Source organism: Phaenicophaeus curvirostris, chromosome 2, assembly GCF_032191515.1.
Source record: "Phaenicophaeus curvirostris isolate KB17595 chromosome 2, BPBGC_Pcur_1.0, whole genome shotgun sequence".
Classification (NCBI taxonomy): Eukaryota; Metazoa; Chordata; class Aves; order Cuculiformes; family Cuculidae; genus Phaenicophaeus; species Phaenicophaeus curvirostris.
The window spans coordinates 13,485,394-13,507,941 of NC_091393.1; the positions used below are offsets into that span (position 1 = coordinate 13,485,394).

The window sequence follows — 22,548 nt, forward strand, 5'->3', positions numbered from 1 at the left end:
TAGTATTGGAGACACAAGGCTCTAGTTCTGGAAGAGCTTCAATATATGAAGATTTCCTTCTAAATGCTTTCTAAGCAAAATACAGGCATATTCATCCCTGCGTTCCCCACATCCCACCCTTAGTTTGGTAATATTTGTTTGATATTCACATTCTGGGGTAAATACTTAATGCACAGTGAGTGAGATTAATTTTAAATTAAGACAAATGGGTACAGCTGGCAACAGGTGCAGCAGACATCTAAAGGTAACTTTAAAGCTCATCCTAGTATCTAATACATGGTCAGCATTCTTCAGCCTCCGTACACGGATTACATACATGTGGACATTCTCTAGGGACCTTTCAGTTGAATGAGGAAACTAACAAGATGATGCATAGAACAATGCAGAATGATGAATACAGACAAAATGCAATTCAGTCCTATTTGATGTTTGTGCCAGAGACATGCTGTTTCTGAAATCTTCACTTATTTGCCGATTTATTTTTAAAGCATGAATTTGAAAATGCCTAGAAAGTGAAAGAGATCTTCTGAAGCAAGGCAACCTTTTTAATCCATGTGCACAAGAAAGAATAAAAACATTATATAGTCATTCTCCATAAATGTATCTACCACGCATCTTCATATAGCAAGAGAAACAACGGAGTTTTCTCTCATACATTCTATAATGTGGTTTTAATCTGCCTTTTTAACAGTTTTTAAGAAGTCCTATACTCAGGAATATACTACAAGAACTTCTATGCATGACTAAGAAGTTTTTCAAATGCTCTAGAGCATTTATTGTCCATATCAGAATAAAGGCCAATCACAAAAATCTAAGCACCTTTCAGGATATAATATGACAAACTAATATTTAAGAAGTGCATAAAGGAGAATATTACAGAACACTGAAATGGTGGAAAGTTGGAAGACATTTTAAACTTACCCTATTGATACTGCTGTTTCTTAAAATAATCTGAATTAGATTTTTCTTAAATTCTTCTAGCTTCTTGAAACATTTCTTCAAAATGTGATTAGATAATTTAGTATCAGTTATTAAATTGATCAAAACAGAAACTGCTTCAGTAAGAAAATTTGAAACTGGAAATTCAGGACTGTTGTAAAAAACAGTCAGTCCATCAAGCAGCTCAGACACTGAATTGCATATGGTGAAAGAATCATCCTCAAGCTTTGTGAAGTCTGCTTGAAGAATTCCTCCTTCTGACAGTTTTCTTATTTCAATCAGATGTTGCAAAAACTGCACTGGAGCCGACAGATTTTCTCCCCTGCTAGTAGAGCAAAGATTCAATGGGGGAACTCTTTCCAACCAGTGTTTAGAAGAGCTGACATTATGCTCAGATTGGTGAAAATCAGAAGCTACAGCTAAAGAGTCAAATGCATAGTCATTAGAGACATCACATCCGGAGTCTTCTAGCTGGCTTGAGTAACTCATAGGGTTTATGCATTCCTGATCCAAAAGAGTTTCAGCAGAGGCAGCTGGTTTGCCTGAAACACAAATGTGAAAGTTATGTTTGTGTAATACTTAAATACATGCTTATGGGAATACCCTTTCTCCTTTTGCTTCCACAAAAAATTACATAACACATATGTATGTTTGCTCCCCAAGAACTTCCCATGACTAGAATTTATCTGGGGAAGAAGGGACAGTTTTAAATTAAAGTAAAAACTTACAGAAGATAGCTACTATTTGTGAGCAATATGTTTTATGCTCATAGCAATAAGAATAGTAATTTTAAGTTTAAAATTTCTGATTCTATGAAGTTTTCACATATATAATTTAAGTGGACATCATACAAACAATTGGAGTGGACATCTGTACTCCCGTTAACTCCCATGGAAGGAAATGATGAGAATTTCTGGCCCTCCAAACATTTTTACTACTTTTATTCTCAAGAACTCAAACTGCTTTTAAAAGTCAGTGAAGGTCTCTTTTCATAACTGCATCAGGTAAGGTCTTCTCTTTTGCATGTACTCTTTCTCCTGAGGTCAGGTAAGGAATTTTAAAAGAGTAAAAATAAAACTGAAGATTACTCTTAAGTTTTTCATTATATAACAATGAAAAACATTCAGAATCAAAAACTTCTCCAGTCACATCTTATACCATCTTCTCTGAAGACACACGAACTACATGACAGAAGGCATGCATTGCATTCACGCTATTAAATTATTTTCATACATCATTGTAAAATCTCTCTCATCCTGTTTCACACATTAGATACATTTAAGTCAGTGCCTCTGGGCATAAACTCAGTACGAGGTGACAACAGCCTCCCTCTGTGCTACACGTTACCTATGCCATAAGATTACAGGCAAAACAAGCAAGAGCCATTAGAGCACTGAAGTGGAAGAACAACACACGTAAACATCTCAGTGCCATGAGCAAGGCTAGAAACCCCATTTGACCAGCTCCTGGCTGTGCCCTGCTTACTGGGGCACAGCCACAAACTCCTGCTCCTCTCGCTCTTAAAAAACAAGCATATGCTGTTCATATCTTCCACAAGGATATGAAGTAATACCGTAGTCCTTTGCGTTTGTGTTCTTAAATTAATAAAAAGATTTTATAGATAGTTTGGTCTGTTGGGAAATACATGTATTTCATGGCAAGTTAAAAAAAACATTTTTAACACAGAGAACATCACTAGGCAGCAATCTACAGTATTCTCTACACTAACAGAAGACTACCCAAAAAAGTTTATACAGACTTGATTAAATATACAATTTCAAATCGAATTCTGATCATTACTTCAGTCTCTGAAAACATATCAGACCATCTAATCAGGGTACTACTACTGAGATCAACACTGGAAATGTGATTTATTTATTTATTGTTGAGTTTCATGCCTTTAACATTCAGGCATACTCAAAATTGAACAGGATTGGTACCAAATGACTCTCAATAAAAGGGCTAACTGTAGGGAAATCAACTAACATTTCCAGGAGATAAGAAAAGCTGGGCTTGTAAGATCAGCCTAGCATTTTATATAGTAACACTGTTCCCAAATGCCCTGTATACCCAAGCTTGGAAAGCAAGCAAAGCGGCAAGGCACACTTTCCATTGTCTGACTGACAAAAACAAGCATCAATCTTTCATGTCTTCTCCCCTAAGGGTTTTGAGCAAAAGACATTCTAGAAGGAGAAAAAAAAAAAATGTTGTTTTTGGTGCTATTTGAGAAGTAAAAGCCCTTCCAGGGATTCCATCTACTGCAAGTTTCACTATATGGATATTTTGTTCCTATTCTTAATCCCACGGAACAACATGAAAATTGCTTATGAGGGTGTAACACCAAAAGTCAAAAAAAGCAATACAAACATGCCAAAAAAGCATGTATGTCTGCTGATTCTCATGTTGAAGTGAAAAAAAAACTAGCAGAGGTGAAACAAAGGATGAGGAAAGAGAAGATAAAAGAAAGAAAAGAATAATACAGAAATATCCATACAAACCAAAGACTGTCCCAAAATAAAAGAGCTATTATAGAATACTCAATGAAACATGCCTACCAGTAGGAGACAATGTTGCATTTATGCTTAGGTTCCTACTCAATGAGATATAAAACTCCCATTCCATGGTGAGCTTCCAGAACACCCTAATATTAAGTACCCAACAGCAGCATATTTCCAGTTCAATGAATAATACAAAATGCTTTAAAAACGTTCAGTCATTTATATGTTCTAGTCATTTGGGTAGGGGGTGGAAGTTATCTTTCAAAAAAATATATCGCCCATCAGGAAATACTCATTATTTCCCTCAAAATGTCTAGAAACAGCTTATAATTTATTTCTTGAAAGAAGGTAAACTAATACTTATATGAGAAAGCAGTCATGATGTGCACACCATGTGGTTATCAAGTACAAAAATAATAAAAAAAAAGAACAGCATTAAGCCTGCCTCACAATAACAATAATTTTTAAACAGTAATTTCAAGAACATTTGAATATAAATATACTGGAAAAAGAAATAAAAAAAATTCAGTGCGTATGATAAACTAACCACAAAATTTTACAATGCCTTTATATAGGTAATGAAATACCTGCTCATGAGCAATTTTACAGCCTTCTTAAATATGTAACATCAGATTCAGAAAATTTTTAAACTGTGAATTTCTATTTAGGACTTTAGCTCCTTACTACATTAAGATCCTGAGCTGCAAATCAGAATTTTGGGCTTGCAAACAACAATAAAGTCACAAGAACAGCCCTGGGGTGCAAAGGCTGAAGAACAAACATCCCTCTACACATACCCACCACTGAAAAAAGCCTCTAGCCTGTAAACCAGTGATTTTTCAAAGGACAGACATACTGTGTGTAGCATGTAAGCAAGGTCTGCAGGCATAGGAACTTAAACCCACGTACTGCTGTGGTAACACAAGACACAGAGGCTTTAACTAGGGGAGCAAAATCCCCATTAGTCTTTAATGATTAGAGAGTGCAGAGTCTTCAACGAGTCCTGAGCATGCAGAATTCTGGTAAGCACCAAAGTCTACCCCATCTTGCAGGTGAATTCTGTCACTTTTGCATAGCCACCTTAATATAGACACCAAGACTCAGTTCAGAGACAAGAAAGGGAGGAAGAAGTGCCAGTTGCTTCATCAGTACAGGAAAACACCTCTTCTCTCACAAGTGCCTATTGCCAGCAGTATGGTTATAAAGATTCTCAGAGCTGCGAGGATACAAGGGAATGACCCAGCTCCTGGTCCTACCCAGCACAGAGTAAGAGAGGCAGCATCTGTAACATTCATATTGCTGGGGCAAAGGTGGTGGAAGATGTTTTCTCAGACACCTGCACTACTGGCTGCTACAGACAAGACAGTGTTTGAATAAGGAACACCGCATGCTCTATAGAGTTAAAAATTTAAAACTAAAGAACCATCCCCAACTGATAAAATTGCTGTGGAATCATAAAATGGCCTTCAAGTCCTTTGAAGAACTTAGCGCTTACACCACCATGTGCAACAGAATGGAAAACAGGCTTGACGGTGGCAGATGCAAGAAACAAAGTGAAGAGATGATTTGAATTCTGCAAAGAAAAAAATAACTTCCATTTCCAGCACTAGGCATTGTTTATATTCTGTCACTTTATAAGCACACACTTGGATTATCACTTGAAAATCAAAATCAGTTATGTTAGACAAGTAACACTCTCTTAAAATTCAGTTACAATTGATAGGCTTAGTTCTACTTTTAAAAGAAAAAAATAAGACAATTAAAAATGAGACAATCTTAGAAATCTCTTTGATGATACTGCATTTGCTTTCCAAGTAGGTGTCGAGTCAATAATTTCTAAAAGGAAAGGAAAAAATACATGAAATTATTCATACTTCTTCCCTATTGTGTTCATTTATCCACTTCTGCATTTTTTGGACTCTCTGTTAGTCTTCATTTAATATTCATCAATTGGTTTGTTAGAAGTGTGCCTTCCATGAACGATGAATCAAATTTTTTATCTCCCTAAATAAAGTAAAATCTCCTCACTCATGTAACTATTTTTTTTACCTTTTCTTGACCTGTAAGCCTGTATCTATTCTGCTGTTTTCATTACTAGCCAGGCTGGCTGGTCGATTAAGAACTACTTTCTCTCCTCTCTCATGAACTCCTCTGTTTGACACACCACTTCTGTCCTGATCTGGAACCAAGCCAAACTTACATATATATATCTCAAAGCAAAGAAATATTGTCTCACATACTTGAGCATTTTGGAATAATAATGAAAAAACTAATAAAAAGCTTCCAGGATTCTGTAAATGAAGAAATTTTATAAGCCATGTACCCCATATTTCGCTTCTGCATTTCCATGTTTTTTTAGAGCCAGCTTGGAAAAGAAAGCTCTTCTGTTTAAAGCTAAGGTATTTCATGGTGACACACTTTGTCCCATTTAGAAATAATTTCACAGCACTGAATATAGGACTGAGTATCTAAAATTCTCAAATTAATTGTTCAATGTCAGGATTTAAGCCTCAGAAGGCTTACAAGCATATACTTCAATTTGTTAGGGATTTTTCTTAAGTGAAGTATCTAAACGTTTAGAATTCAGTAAGAACTGAGAAGGATTTTGAGGATATAAATATTCATTTTTAGGAGATTTCTGTAGAACACAGCACAAATCTTCTGTAGTTCAAGTCAAATAAAGAATACTTGCAGTAGAGATATGGAGGGATCAATAATCAGGTAACGAACATACAGATCTGGGTCAGTTAATGCTCATCACGCAGCTTTCATGGCAAAAAGATCTAACATATGCTTTACGATATCGACCATCTCAATGAGATGACTGAAACTGGAGTTCTAAGCTAGACAGCAGATGTTTTAAGATATTGAATAAATTGAACTCTCTTCTCTCCCCTCCCCTCCCTTCACCACTGTCTTCAACTACCTGAAAGAAGGCTGTAGAGAGGCAGCTGTTGGTATCTTCTCCCAAGTAACAAGTGATAGGATGAGAGGGAGTGGCCTCAAATTGTGCCAGGGAGGGTTTACATTGGATATTACGAAAAGAGTGCTGAAGCATTGGAACAAGCTACCCTGGGAAGTAGCGGAGTCATCATCCCTAGAGGTATTAAAAAATCACGTAGACATGGCACTTTGGGAGAAGGTTTAGTAGTCATGGTGGTGTTGGGCTGACAGTTGGACTTGATCTTGGAGGACTTTTCCAACCTTAATGACCTTATGATTCTACGACTCTAGGTGAACTCCCTAAGAAATCAGCTAGGGTGTACATTCCTAAAAACAACTCTTTTCTTAAATACAACATGGTATAAGTGTTTAGCTTTCTTTTGTTTATATATCCAGAAGCCCACAAACAAAGATTTGCTTGATGAACTCAAACCCAAGTTTGAGTTAAGGCTGTCCAAAGAGATTGTGCAATCTCCATTCTTAGAGAGGAGCTGTCTGGACGTGGTCAGGCACAACTGGCTCCAAGTGGCCCTGCCTGACAGGGGGGCTGGACAAGATGACTTCCAGTGATCCCTTCCAACCTCAACCATTCTGTGATTCTATACTTCCACAGACAAATTCGACTGATCCTTAGCTCCCCACAGTAGACTTATAGGCAAGAGGATCCACACTTCTTAACCCGTTTTTACCATACACATTCAGTTTCCCAAAACTATCATTCTGTTACCCAGAAGAAAGGAAATTCATCTACACTAAACTATGAATCCGAATTGCTTTTATGAATCTCATTCCTAAAAATCACCATGCATCTTATCAGGAACTTGATCTAGACAAGGAATTAAAAAAAAAAAAAAAACCAAAAAAACAACCCTTTCTCTTGCTGGGACAATTGAGTTGGTTTTGCCTCTGAATGGATTCCTTGTACAGAAACCTGGAAAGAAAAGGATGCTTCTTGTGTCCCTTTGCCACAAGTATGCGCTTAGAACAGCTGCAGCAATGCCATCTGATAAGATAGACAGCATCTGCTTTCAAAGGGAGAAAGTTTCCACAATCAAAACAGACCTGTTATCCATGGAAGGAGCAGTATTCTGAGATTTCAATGAATCATTATACTCCAGCTGGTGCTTTTTGCAGATTGCAAATTAACTTATTTAATTATCCTGAAAAGGCCTCAGCTTTCATAAAGTTCCCCATTGTGTCACTACAATTATGGGGAACAGATTTATCTCATCATCATATTCCAAGAGTCATATTCCCATAAATCTGTGCTAAACACATTTTAACTTCATTTTTGTCATCTCACATATCTGTTCTCAATTCCCTGCTTCCTTCCTAAAAAAACAGAATACCTTTCAGGTTGTAAGATGTTACTTGCAATGCCACCTATCTGCTTTAGTACCGCCGGCAGAAGCATGGGAATACACTAGTACACTTAAGATGTCAAATGACAGTTGACTTTTGAAGTACCATCTGTCTGACACCATCAGGCCTTAGAGAAAATGCTGAGATGACACCTAGTTAGACTGGGCTGCCCTTATGGATCTATATGGAGAGAAGACCAATATAAGAAAAAGGGAGCTAGGAGTGAAAGAAGACCAAGCTACCCCTCCGAGGGTAACAATTCCTCTGCAACTGCTGTTCTTTTGTAGTCCTTGCTTACTGTGAAATACCAGAGGGCAAAAAGTGGTGACAGGACAGAGCAGTCTATAAAAGCAGCTTATCCAAACATACTGACCTGAAGAAACAGCCTTTACATAAACATACCATAACAACATGAAAATTCTAGTCTGTACTCCTCTACCTTACTACCATGCCATTGGAACAAAAATCTTTGCTAAGTGCAATTCAGGGCAGCTGTAAACATTTCTCACTATTTCATCTTCTTCCTCGGGAGGGAAGTAATTTCTCCTAATAGACTAATGTTTTTATCAGTATTATTCAGTCTAATTTGGACTACTGCTCCCCCCACTGATGACGAAGATTCCTTTATGAGGCTGCAGATAACATATCTGCTGAGGAATCTGTGCATGTTTTTGGTCTGATGTTTCTGAATTCATCTGATTGGTTTCTCTTTCAAAATGAGCTTAAACAAAAAAATCTATGATCAACCATGTTCTCCCATTGCTCTTTTTAATGTAAGCGGGCAGAGGAAGCTTCACAAGTTAAATTATTTAAGTTGCAGTGGAGAGTTTTGCCGTTTCATAGGTTTGAAATTATTGAGAAAAAATTTTGACTGGCTCTCACTGTTCCTGCTCTCATCAAAGCAGAGACCTCCTTTGCTTACCAAGGAAACGTTTAGGTTGAGCATCCAGAGTTTCTGCCTCTCCCTACTGAACAAGAAACACAGAAGCCATGACTTAGAGGGAAGTGGAAAGAGAAGAGTGGCTGCATTCTAAGGCCCTAAACAAGGCTGCTGGTAAACTGGAGCTGCGTATCATTCATAAACAGTTTACCTTCAGCTGATGACCTGGTTGGTTCCAATTCTATATGCTTCTGCTTCTAACAGCAAATCTGAGCTTCCAGCAAGAAGAAAGGAGACCAAAATGTCTTCATTCATACTAATCTATAAAGGACATTGCTCTCTTTTTCTACACATAGAACTAAATGCCTCAAGACACACATCAAGTTAAGGATTTAAGCAGGAGATACAAAATTCTTTTTATCTCTGGCTCTTACTTCCTGAAGAGAGACAAGTTGCTTCAAATGCCTTGACACAGGAAGTAGAATTTAGGTGACAGTATCCTGAAAAGTCAAATACAGCCTCAGGACACAGTTAAAAATCATTCACGTTAATTACATTCTGACTCAGAGTTCAGCATTTCTTTAAACATATAGACACTGTGGCAGAGTGGGCTGGCAGCCATATGCTGTGGTGGAGGCCTAGAACACAGGAGAGAGACTTTAGAGCATGGCAAATGAAATTCTACTGTAAGTAATCTATGAGGTCCGACAACAAAAAAGCAAAACTGTGCCTGTAATTATTTATATTTAACAAATCAAGAAAACTGACTACCACCACCTTTAAAATAGTCCCTTTCTGAGCTGATACACAGCCACACACAATGCTGCCAATGTTCAAAACAATTCCACGGATCATTTTCTGAAAAGCTGTTGTGGACCTCAGTCAGTTTTGTTTTCACATCCTCTACTGACAAAAAATGTGTTCCTTTGAGTACCAACCTCATCTTTGGGAAGAGGTAGTTATTAGCTAAAGATGGCTTCACATGCAAAGTGTTGTGGGCTGGTGCATACCAACATCTTCTGAGCAAAAGTAAGAAAATTTCTGTAACTGAACATGCAACCACTTGTGCTGAGTGAAGCAGTTGAGCTGATCCTTGTCTCACTGCGACAGGTTAGAACACATTCTCTAACTGTCTCTTTCTCTCTCCCCTCCCATTTGTGGTTCCCAAGCTACAGGGTCAGCCTCAGCTTTTTGTGTCAGATCTCATACAAAAGGAAGAATAAATTAATTCTAAAATAAGGCAGGGGAGGAAATCTGATTTTTGCTTTTTAATTAAAGGAGCAAGCAGTTCAGTAAATTCCTATCCACTGCATCAGAAGGGAATAATATGAATCAAGATTGAAGGTGAAGCTAAGAAAGAGAGAACACATACTTAATACAAGTTCAGCTAAAAATATACCCTAGATGACTGTTTGGAGCTCTTTAATAGTATCAGCCTAAAGCAACACAGGCAATGAACATCTATCCTCTAAATTGTCATTCCTAAAATACATACTTGGCAAAAATTGGTAGAGTATTGCACTTATGCCTTCTTAGGCTGGTGTAACAGCTGCAGGCTTTTCAGATCTCTTTAACAGAGGCTGCCAAGAAACAATAGGATTGTTGATTTGATGAGCTAATAACAGCTAAGAAATTTGTCTTCAAGGACAGGTGCTTCAATCCATTAATCTATCAATTCATCAATGCTTTGTAAGACTCTTTGCTTTGGAGCTACATGAATAGGCAAAGTGACAACAGAACATTCGACTATTTTAAATTCTTATTCTTGGAATAACAATGATTTTCTATCCCCTTTCTGTGAAATTTCAATCTGAATCCAAGAAAGGCAAGAAACTGATTAATATGACAACTGATTTTTTTCTGCCCATGGGTATAGTTGTTAGGACAGTACTTGGCCAGGCAGAAAATAATTAACAGACAATTACAAAACCACTTGCTTGTCCTCCTCCTTGGATGGCTGACATACAGCCAAAAGCACCACTATGTAAATGTAATATTAGTGTCCTTGTATTCAGAAAGGCAGATTAAGTCAGATAAGGAACTTCCAGACACAGCACAATTAGTGAATACATATCACTGCAATTCTATAAACAACACATTAAACTGTAACAACCCATACTACCAAACAGTTTACCTGCAGCAATGCATACTCCTCTCCTAAAAGGGGAACCCCAAACATTTTAAGGGTGTCCAAGGACAAAAAACTAGTCAGGTGGGACAAAAATAATTTAGACAACATATCTTTAAAAACAGATATTTTGTTCTTCATTCTTCATGGGCATGCATACCCACACTGTTTGCAACTTTATGTGGAGAAGCAAAACAGGCTTCAAAAAGCTCACAAATTTCTCACATCAGGGAAATGGAACTCCACGGGCAGTCTCTAATCTTTCCTGTAGCCTCTGAAAGACCTACTATTATTATTACAAACAGTAGGTGGGAGAGGAAAGCTCTGAATGCAGAGCAGGGAAGATACAGCTGCAAAGTGAACCTTGGCTGAAGGACTCGAACTCTTCAGCTCCCAATAGGCAGCAGCAAACACAAACACAGTATCTGATCCTTACTGCGTGAGATTTTCCACTGCTGGATTTTTGGGAAACCCTGGTATTGTTGCACCTATGGAGTGGTTAAGAAAGCCAAGGAAAATATGAGGGCTTGAATTCTTTTAAGAGGTTGCATTGTTTTAAGCAGAACACCCTCAGCCTTCAGGTAGACAGAACAGAACACCACTTATACCACTTTTCCTTTCAACTTAGATCCAAGCTCCTTATGCCTTTTTAGCTCGGTAGCAGCTGCCCTTTAGTTTCTAATCTTCATGGGCTTGAAAAATCTCAAAATTGGCATAACACGCAAGAGGAACTTTTTTCCCCAGAGCAGACGTCAGTGGTAGAGTGGCCTGTTTCAGCTAGGCTTCACTTCTATGACCATCTCCCTTTAAATGTCAGCCACAAGTGTTCTGCTATTTATATACGTCATCAACTTGATCACCAGAAAAGTGCACAGATCTCACCAACAGATATCCCATGAAGTATCAGTAAAGATCTTCCCTTACTCAAAAGCAAGAGGATGAGTATTTCTCTCCAATGTAACCATAACCATGAATGCACATTCAGCAGCTACATTTGTCTGATGAAGAACATCATCTTTTCAGAATAACACATGGCTCAAATCTGCTATTGGAAGAGTTCACATCATACCAAGGTTTGGAGAAAAAACATCAAACAATAAAAAAAACTCACACACCCAAAACCACTCAGTCAAAAGAAATAAATATCACAAAAATGACCATCTCAGAGTTGGACTCCAAGAGCTCAAAAGTGTGCTTTTGATGTTAAGGAAAACCTGCATGATGAAATAGAAATTATGATACAGTCAATATTTTCAACACATTTTTGGTCTCTTACACCCAAGTGGTTTAGATAAAATGAAGGTGAAAACTATGTTCTACTCCTGTTGGACAGCACATGATGCAGGTGGGGCTGATATGAACCCCCACAGATATTTCAAATGTCAGAGAGTATTCTTTCTAAAAAGTTTTATCAACAGTGGAATCATAAATATAATGAGCATTTGATGGGAAAAGCAGCTACACACTAATCCTTCAATTTAGTAGGGTGGTGGGTTTGGACCCTGGAGAAACTGAAGGAATATAGAAGGACTGTAGATACCATATACTCATCTCTGCTATTTATGATTCCATTAGCTAAATGTAGAGTTTGGCTCCACTGAAAAATAAGACTTGGTCAGCTACCCAAAGTATGTTCGAACAGACTGCTGAGACCATAAAAACTAGAAAGAGCTCTCTATGAAGAACAGCTTACTGAAGTGATTTGGGAATCATGGGACTTTTTCTAAGCCAGTCAATCTATTGCTGGGATAATGGAGAGGGACAACTTTTGTGGAAATTAACCATATTCATATTAGTGAATATCACAACGGGTCAAGTGAACCATAAACTATAGAGTAAGCATGTTATGACCCTGTACAGACAATGAAGAAAGCACAGAAAATTTAATGCAGTTATAGATATCTAAACTTAGACAAGATTTATCACATTTTAGGTCTGTGAACAAACTTCACCATGACTAAGGCAATGAAAATTCAACGTATTTGGAAGAGGGGTTATTTGCCAGTGACAGCTGCTTTTCTCTCACTATCTTGCAACTAGAAGAGGCTTCTTTGGCAAGTCAGGTATCAGTATTGCTTAGTTCAACAGCCTGGGGAAAAGAGGCTTTAAAAAGTTAGACTTAGAACACAGAAATTGCAGATGAGTTTATTTCTAGTGTTTGAAATGTTTTGTCTAATCAACACTTAGAACAATATCCTCTCCAGACATCAGATGTTAATAAATCTCTCCTGATCATGTGCATCACATGCAACCAGTTTTTCACAACATTAAAGACATCTGTTGCAAACAGCAGCTTGAAAATTACTCTTACTCTCAAATAAACATAATTTTTGGAACAGGTTTCAAAGAACATACACAGGAACAATAATTAAGTATAAACAGTTATTAAATCAATTCTCTAGGGAGAAAGCTCTATTATTTAAAAAAAAAAAAAAGCTTTGAGCTTAAAACTAATACATCCACTCATTCTGTCAAAGTTAGAACCCAGATCCTTTTCACAAGCAACAAAGAAGTTACTATTGCAGCACAAAAGCATTTCAATAAAGACTCATCAAGTTTTTTTATCAGGAAAACTTCTAAAAATCTCAAGTCATAAAGCAGCTAGCTATACATTTTGATTTCCCAAGGGAAATATCTCCCCAGAGCCTAGAGACATACTCCACTGCCTGATTTCCAAGCTCATCCTGTGCCATTAATCTTGCGAAGTGAGAATAACTCACTCTACATGCACAAGTCAGAGAAACAGTGCAGTCTGAGCTAATTTTTTTTATTTTTTATATACTTTAACTAGCAGTTTTCCTGAATCCCACAATATCAGACTCAGAATATTTTATCCTATGTGATAATAAACACTCAGTATCCAGTCATTAATGGAAATAGCAGACATACAGTCCTTCGCCTGCCCAGCCTTCCTGTTATACATATTAGGGATTCATTCTTTCAAAATATTAGGTTTAAATTATGATATTAAGCATCATTAAAGTGGTAACAAAATATCCACTGTGTCCTTAAGACATATTACATATGTAAACAGGGTACATAAATATTCTTACAAAACTGTATGTCCAAGATTATAGGGTAATACTTTCATCGACAATTTTGTCTGGAACGATTTCATATGATACCTATTGACTCTGAAGGCTAAAACCATAAATTCTGAGTAAGCATCAATTTCTCAAGCTCAATTCCATTACAAATGAATTAAGTGTTGTAAAACTTCAGAGCTTTGTGAAAAACAGAAATCTGTACGCTGAAGACTCTCTTATCTAGATACAGGGAAATGGTGCATGCAACATTAAAGCCGTTTGTTTCCTTCCTACTGCAACATAGTCAGAAATTATTTCAGAAACATACCATTTTCCAAGCAGAATCTTGGACAGATCTTGTTCAAAAGAAGCTCCTGACGTAATCGAAGAACTTCAGCTTCCAGTGCTTCAACCTTCCATTTCCATCCAAATTCTTGTTCAGATACAGTTTTGGCAAGGTGCTCAGTGTACTCTCTGCAACTCTTCCCTCGTGGTTTTGAGTGGATAATAGCAAAGGCCAATGCTAGTTTTGATATTTTCAAATACCAAACTTGTTTTTCTCTTCCACCTTTGATTTCTGCTGCATCAGAAAAACAGAAAACAAAAAATTAACTTCATTATGATTCCATTAAGGAAATTATGCACTAATGTTCTTGTCTTCGCAAACTGTTCAATGGTGAGAACAATTATTTTATTTTTAGTGCACTCCTAAATCATCAAGGAATAGAGTAGCAATATAAGCATCTGTGCACAATGTGAGAATAAAACATACATGAGTTGCACTCCAGCTGTAACAATAAAATTCAGGCAGTGTTTGAGAAGAACTGTGGAAATAGAAAGCACTTCAAATAGGCTTATCATAGCAGAATTTTAAATGCAAATGTTATCTTCACTACAACAAATAAGAAAACACTGAAAATATAACATTAACCTCAAAAAAAACCCAGCTCCTCACCTCCCCCCGAACACCCAAAAGCCCATGAATGAAGAGTGCATATGGCTTACACACAATACAGATGATTTCTTGAAAGTGTACCAAAAAGCGTATCTGAAAAGATAAAACTACTGAATTCTTATTCTCTGGTTTTGGGCACCTGGCAGTGCTGTACCTGAAGTTCTAAATCTACAGTAAGCCTCAAGCCTGAAGAAAAGTCTATGCAGACAGATTTAAAGTGATGGAAATGGCTAGTAATGTAAGTGAAGGAGACTGCTTTATCAGCTCTGTTACAAATTGTGAGGAAGGGGCACAAAAGGCATTCTAGGAGTCAGAAAAGGAAAATATTTATCTAGATGATTATGTCAAGGGTAACAGCATAAGACCTAGGAACAGAAAAAGGAAAAACGAAATTAAAAAGAACTAATAATACTGAGCCCATCTGACTAGAAAAGTGGTTGTTTTCTAATTCCACATAATTTTCATTCAGTAGTCCACTGGTTTTTTTTACTTGAGAAAATATTGCTTCCATCATCATCATCATCATAAATAACTTCATACACTTCTGTCCTGACCTTGACATCTATAAATTGTTCATAATATTATTCTTTCTTGTTATCCAGGAAAATTGCAGGCTAACCACTATAAGTTGCGTTGAGTATCTCTGAAATAGTCGCAGCACAGGTTTAAATACGGTATTTTATGTCACCCTTTCACCAGATCACCTGCTATCATTTTGGTTCTCCTCAACTTCGGCCAGTAAATCATAAATCATATTTATTTATCTATCAGAGACATTTACAGAAAGATTTGCCTCTTAAATATTTATTTTGCCTGTCAAATACTTCTGAAATGCACAATTTCTGTACATTCCTTGCACACTGTCCATTTAGATGCACCAGTCAGTTGTACTTTGAAATGCACAGAACACAGTGGATAAGACTGCAAAAAAATCCATGGGATCCACCTACCTACAGATACGTTTTACACTACAGTCCTCCACTCGGAACACTATATTTCTGCCCTGCATCAGGGCAGAAACCCCTGTTCCAAGCCCGCCATGTACTCTTAAAGCTAATGAAAGAGCAAGCCCATCAAAACTGAGCTATACTATTCAAACCCACTGCCTAGAGCAGCTAAGCATTAAAAAAACGGTATAATTTGCAAAATTTCTTACTTGTAAAACAATCTATTTCAAACAACCTTTCCACTCATACATAAAACTTTCAGTGAAAAGCAGAAGTTAATTACCTCAGCCTTAAAGGATCAGCACCTCTGTGGGTCAAACTGGTGCAAGACTCTTGTTTGCTTTATACATCAAAGGAAATGTTTTACAAACACAGAACCATACAAACTGAACTGCCTTCAAAGCTGTGAATAAAATTAAATACCTGGAACCACACTGAAAGAAGAGTAATTAATAACAGTAAGGTATCCAAAATCTTTGGCTTTGAACCAGAAAGGTGCTACCCTGGTTATTTCATCTTCTTAACGGAGCTTTCACCCAGATATTACCCAGTGTCTGTCAAGCCCTATCATTACAAAGTTCCTTTGCAGAGCAGAGCCACAAATTAAAGCAAGCAGCAAGATGTCTTAAAAAAGGCTTTCACTGCTGGTTTATCCTTCTGATATCTCTAGAGACTACTTTGCAAAAGCTTTACCATTCACCTGCCTCTTGAAAAAGGGCAAATACAGATTCACTTTGTGATTCACTGACATGCTTTGTCACTACTAACATTTTCCTTTACACGACATTCAGGGAAGTTGCAGAAGGAACAGCATTCCCTTTTGGTGCAGAGGAGGGTATTTAATTTCAGCATTTCATGAATGTTCGAGTGCCTTTTAACATCAGAGAGTCACCATCAATACCTTCTTTTCTATCATGTTCAGTTTGTTTCTATTCACATGAAATGCTATTTCAAAGTTAGCTGTTTTTTTACCAGTACTTTACCACTATGCACTTCTGAAATCACAACCCACAACTCTAACCTAGAGTAGAAAATTATTGAATAAGTAGACAAGTATTAAAAGGAACTGGAATGGGAATAGTTGAGATTGAATTTCTACAGCTCAAGGAAATTTAGAGGTGTGAAAAGCTACTTTAGTAGTAATTTTTCACCACTTAGTACCAAACTAAGAGGAGTCACTTTGCTACTCTGTTTTAAAGAGGGCTACTATACTTTAAGCAGAGCAAAATCCTTACAGCGCATGCCAATAATACAACATAGACAAGCAAAAGGGTCTTTCATTGTCAACATGCCGAAGTACTGTATTCTAAAGGAGCTGTATCCCTAACAAATCACATAAACCATAGCGTCTTACCTAATTTTGTGTTAAATCACAGTCATCAAAATCTTACATAACTTTCCACCTTAATACTTAGAACACACAGTTAAGTAATGAAGTTTGGATTTTGAGGGAGGCCTTTTCCTCTTGAACATTTTATAAAGACTCGCTTTATAAAGACTCAAATTCAGGAGTGCCTTACACTGAATAAGTTTAATGAGGTACTCTTACTCTAGAGCAAAGAATCCTTTTCTGGAACAATTACTTGCAAGGGTATTGTCAAAAAAAAATAAAGACAGTACAGATCACAAAGTTGATCCTCCTCAGGAATAGGACAAAAATCAAAGCAATTTTTGGAAAAGTAATTCTATTGGAATTGCAAAATCTTTTGTTTAAAATCAGGTAATTAGTGACAAATAGTGATGCTCTTGCTTACAATTCCAGAAACAGTGGTTTTCCTAAACATTTTATAGAAAACATACAGCTCCTTCATCTCCTTTCTATTACTGTCACTATCACCATCTATCTTCTCTTTTCAAATCTTTTACAAATCTCAGTCCACAAATCTAAACCCAGTTAGTAATATGGGGATGTCACTGCTAGGAATGTGGGGATGCCGGCCAACTATGCATTACCAAAACCTGCACAGCACTCTGTTGCTCTCAGGAAGTGCTGCAGCAAAGACCATCTAATGCAAATGCGCTCCACTAAAAGCATATTGGCAGCTACAGAGTTTTATCAGTAATATTTTTGTTAATATCAGCACAGAAATGACACAATGGTTGGGCAGAAGAAAGGTTTAGAATCAAACCAGAAATTTTCCAGGATTGGTTAACAGTACCAGGCCAAAAGCAGAAAGAAGTCACCAGTCTAATCCTAGCTGCTAATGCCAAAATACCTCGGACAGAAACTTAAAGGAACAAGAATTATCCACCAAATAACATCTGGTACCCAAATTGGTAAGGATTACTACTTCCTAACAAAGCTCCACTTGTGTGTTTACTCAGTGTTAAGGAGGGAACCAGTAACCCCTTGCAAGCTCTTCTAGAACCAGGGTTCGGCATCCTATAAACAGGGACAAGTTTCCTATGCAAACACCTCAATCCACAATCTAATACTGGCAGTGCATTCAAAGGACAGGATCAGCTAACATCACTGTCAGACAGGACTGGGTCTCCAGATTATCCTGCTCTAGAAAGGGACACCCTCTATTCAGCCTTTAACTCTCACGTAGGGAGTCAATAAAGGGCACGCAGTCCTGAAGAGGTCCTAGCTGTGGAAGGCTGCTACATACTTATTCAGCTGCTGAAATAATTAGAAAGTATGTCAAGGACTGTCCTGTACAGCTCTGTGTTAGAAAACAAAGGGGAATTAAGAGGCAGTGCAAGATCCTTTGAAGAACTTATATATAAACATGATAACAGAAAGACCCAGGATAAATCTCATTGATAAGCATTACCCCACTCCATCAACCTGCTAGTCCCACTGTTTTGCAACTGGATTTGATGCAGCAGCTCATATCACACCATTAATTACAGCAAGGTACCCTTCTGGTAAGCCTCACCTTGGTTTTGACACTGCGACATGTAAAGAAGAAATAATTCCCACTAATTAGAAAATAAACCCCCGAAAACACCAGTTTCAGATGACCACCTTTTTAATTTGTTTTCTTCTCAGTCAGAAACTTCCTATATTTAATGCCCTTCCAAAGGTCAAAGGTTTCCCATTATTGGTTAAAACCCCTAAGCAATTCAAATAATTCATTGTTACAGAAAAACTGAAAACATCCATTAAAGCCATGAAACTTGCATCTAAACTTAAATCACTCACTGAAGTCACTTTAACAAACTACAAAATCTCCTATTTCAAAAAAAAAAGACCTGCAACACCACAAATGGGCTGTTTATGTACCTTGCTAGTTAGCAGTCTCCACTTTCATACCAATAACACATTGTCTAAGTCTGCAAGTTGAGGCCAAACACATGACATCTTCAAGAAACAAAGACAATTTTGCAAGTCCACTACTGGTACACAAGCATCCCTTCCTCCCCTAGCACTCTTCTAGCTTCCAAGAGAAACTTTTCTGCCTCTTACCTCTTCATTGTTTCATTTTTCACTGTTAGCTACACACAACTGAACAGCTCAGCCCCTGAATGCACAGCAGGTGCTTTCACGACTACATACAACACCAAATCAAGTTTTCAGAGGAAATAAATACCTACAGTTGCTATTTGGGTTTTTCTACCTTGTGACAGATTTGTACTAGTGTCAGCAACAGGCTGACAGGGAAAAAAAAAAAATTTCTGTCTCTGACAGAAATGCAGGCATGACCTCTTCATTATTCTTTGCATTAGTGCATGTGAACTAGAAGAACTGGCTTCCCAAACAGGATTAACCTAGAAAGGGGTAAAATCAATCCTGCAGTCAGATCAAAGTGGACTGCTCCCTGAGGAAAAAAACCAGAACAATGTGGGGGAGGGGACTAAGTTATACTCTCATTTAAAATTATAAGGCACCTGAAAACAGCACCAAACCCTGGACTTGTTTGAAATAATTCAACATTTGAGTAGTACTCTTTCACATCATAGAACTGCACACTTCCAGCATGATCTTTAGGCATCAAAAATAATACTTTGCCCATGAAATTAATGGCTAATGATGGAAGAAACTTATGCAAATGTCACAGACAAGAAGTGATCACTTACAACAGGACATTTATTTGTTATTCAGACCATTATAATCTAAGATTGAACATTTTAAAAATTCATAGAGTAAGACACAAAATAGACTGTAAGTCACTTAACTTCCAGGTCATTCAAGGGCTCACTTTTCTTCACATTTGAAATAGAAGAGACGTAAAAAGGATTTACCAAGTCAGAAACAAACTTGCCATTCACCACTACTATGCAACAGAAAATCTTGAGACATTCCTAAATAATAGTATGTAACCAATATCCAAAAAATAGTTGTATGCATATGTGTATGGTCTGCCCTTAAGAGCACAAACATATTAGGAAAAACTGTGTTGTTGCCATGATTTTTAGTTTAACTAGTCCATCAATTACATACTACAGAGAAAGGTGAAAGAAAATTGCCCACATCACTGTAACCTCATTGTGCATTACAGAATAGGAACCCAGATACTGACTCATTATAATAGAGCACAAAATGCTGCAAGTGCAGTAGTGGAAATTGGCTGAACTGCAGACACAGAAGGCCATAACATTAAGCAACAATGAAATAAACTTGATTTAATTGGTATGACTAACATAATACTGTCTTTCACGTACATAATAAATGATGATAATGGGACAGCTACATAATCAAGATGGACTAAAGTATGCCTTGTGTTCCAATTAAGCAGCATTTAATATAAAAATGTATATTAAATGAAAGCTACTCCAGAACGTCAGTTTTAGACACCCTACACTCATAATACATACAAAAATATGTAACATGGACATATTTACTGAGGGAGAAACTTGGGTTTACTACCACAAGTCTAACAATACCTCCAGCATACATTTTTTTTTAAAGGGGCTCAAGATGAGTCTGATACTGAAAATAATAAATATTTAAAATGTTATGTCCAAAACACAAGATGACTTGATTAAAATGTAACATGATTTATTTCTTAAAACAATTTAGCTTGTAAATAATTTTAGCTTCTAAAATCAAGTCATATAAATTCTTCAAAATCAAATAACATGAATGAACTGAAAAGATACCTACAGCTTTTTAACATTCTCCAATTCTGCCTAACTAACAAAGAAATTTTGCAGGCTAAAATCAGCAGCTTTTAAGAGAAGTTTGTAATCCTAAGTATTTTTGAATATCTTTGAAAACAAAATAAGCTTTTTAGAAGAAAATCCAAGAATCATGGATAATTTTTTTAAGACTAACCTGTGAAGACTTAAACATTGTCTATGCACAAACAAAATAGCCTATAGGTGCAAAGTAAAATACAGGGGAAGCATCAAGCATACCTAGAATTAAACGAGTGTAAAACAATCAGTTTGGCCCCTCATGAAGTTACTGTGCATCACTCATCAGTGAGATTATCTGAGGAAATTATTTCTTCTTACTCAAAAATGTGTAAATTCTCAATTTAAGATACCACACATACATCAATACACCCATAATTATATATTTAATTAATTCTTTCCAGGTTTGGACTGTTCTGGCATTTTGCTTTCAGAACAGAATCATTTGACGGGTCTTTTTAACTGCCTTTTTTCTAAGAAACGTCTAGAAGAGAAATACCATATCAGATTTAACATACAAGAATCTTAAGTCACTTAAGAGTTCAACTCTGTCAATCTTCTTAAAAAAACACTACAAAGTGCTGACAGCGAAGACAGGTTATGCGCTGTAAGAGCCTCAACCAGATAAAAGGATACACTTCAGCTCTGTTCCCACTAGAATAGGCCAAATAAAAGCCCTAATCTAAGCCTGAGACTTCTGGCTGGTGTTCTCCCAACAGGCTGAGAGTTCTTCCTTTGCACTCCTTTTTTCTTTACTACAGCTTTTTTTTTTTTTTTTCTGTGTCATTTACAATGATATCTAATGAATGAGGCACACAGTGGCATTACCACTACCATGTTCTTCTTCACTATTCTCACTACTAAAGACATGCATATATTTGCACATAAGGGAATTTATTCTATAAAGCCTGCTGTTCACAAATTAAAGTATAATTCAATGGTCTAAATTTATCTATTCTTATGTTGGCACTACCAAAGCAAAACTGTGTCCATCTAATCAGCTGGCTTTAAATCTAATTGGTTTGGAAATGAGAATATGCTTTTTATGACAGCTTAATGAGGCAGACCACGAAATTCAGACCCTTCTTCATTTACAAAGTTTCATATGTGCTAATAATAATTACATCAAGTATAAATTTTCAGTTGGCCTTTTAGACTCTGAAAAACAATACCAGTCTTCATATACTGACTAAAATATCCCTCTAATTTCCTTTACAATTTCACACTTTCAGCCTTTATCTGAATAGAGCCATTTCCACAAGTTTTTAAATCTGCCAGATCACTATCCTTCAGCGAACAAGTTTCCTTCATGTACGTTACCAGAAAGCATCCATTGTATTTTAAAACCCTTGTTCTTGGCTTCCTTACACAAATTTTATATTGGGAAAATAAAAAATAAGACAGTTAAAAAGAAAGTAAGTGTTACAGAATGTCCAAATTTTAGTTGATGAAGCACTGGAAATTGTAAAAGACAGTGAACCACAGAAGTCAACTGCCAAGCATTCACAGCCAAGTCCATAGCCAAGTATTTTTTACAGTTTAATTCAGTCCAGCTAGTAGTTTATCCAAATCATGAAAACAACCAGGACATAAGACAAAATCAATCACTGCTTTCTTCTATCGTTCACTGATAAAAATGTAAGAGAGTGATTCCTCTGATTTCTACATTCCTAAGGACAGTGTGATCAGAAACAATCATTTCAACTCACTGACGTTAGAAATGATCAGTTCTAGGTGAAACTGTTGAGAACTCTGACAATTATTTTCTTTTGCATCTGCATATTTAAT

General features: G+C 36.8%; 1 protein-coding gene across 1 annotated transcript in view; it reads right to left on the reverse strand.

Annotated features, from left to right (window-relative positions):
• Positions 1–22,071, reverse strand: part of MEI4 (meiotic double-stranded break formation protein 4) — a 69,511-nt gene extending 47,440 nt beyond the window's left edge. The window contains exons 1-3 of the mRNA XM_069850160.1: positions 21,987–22,071; positions 14,105–14,356; positions 922–1,481 (exon numbers count right to left, since the gene is read on the reverse strand). Coding sequence (XP_069706261.1) covers positions 922–1,481; positions 14,105–14,356; positions 21,987–22,071 — 897 coding nt within the window. The remainder of the gene's footprint in view (positions 1–921; positions 1,482–14,104; positions 14,357–21,986) is intronic.
• Between the last annotated feature and the right edge of the window lie 477 nt (positions 22,072–22,548).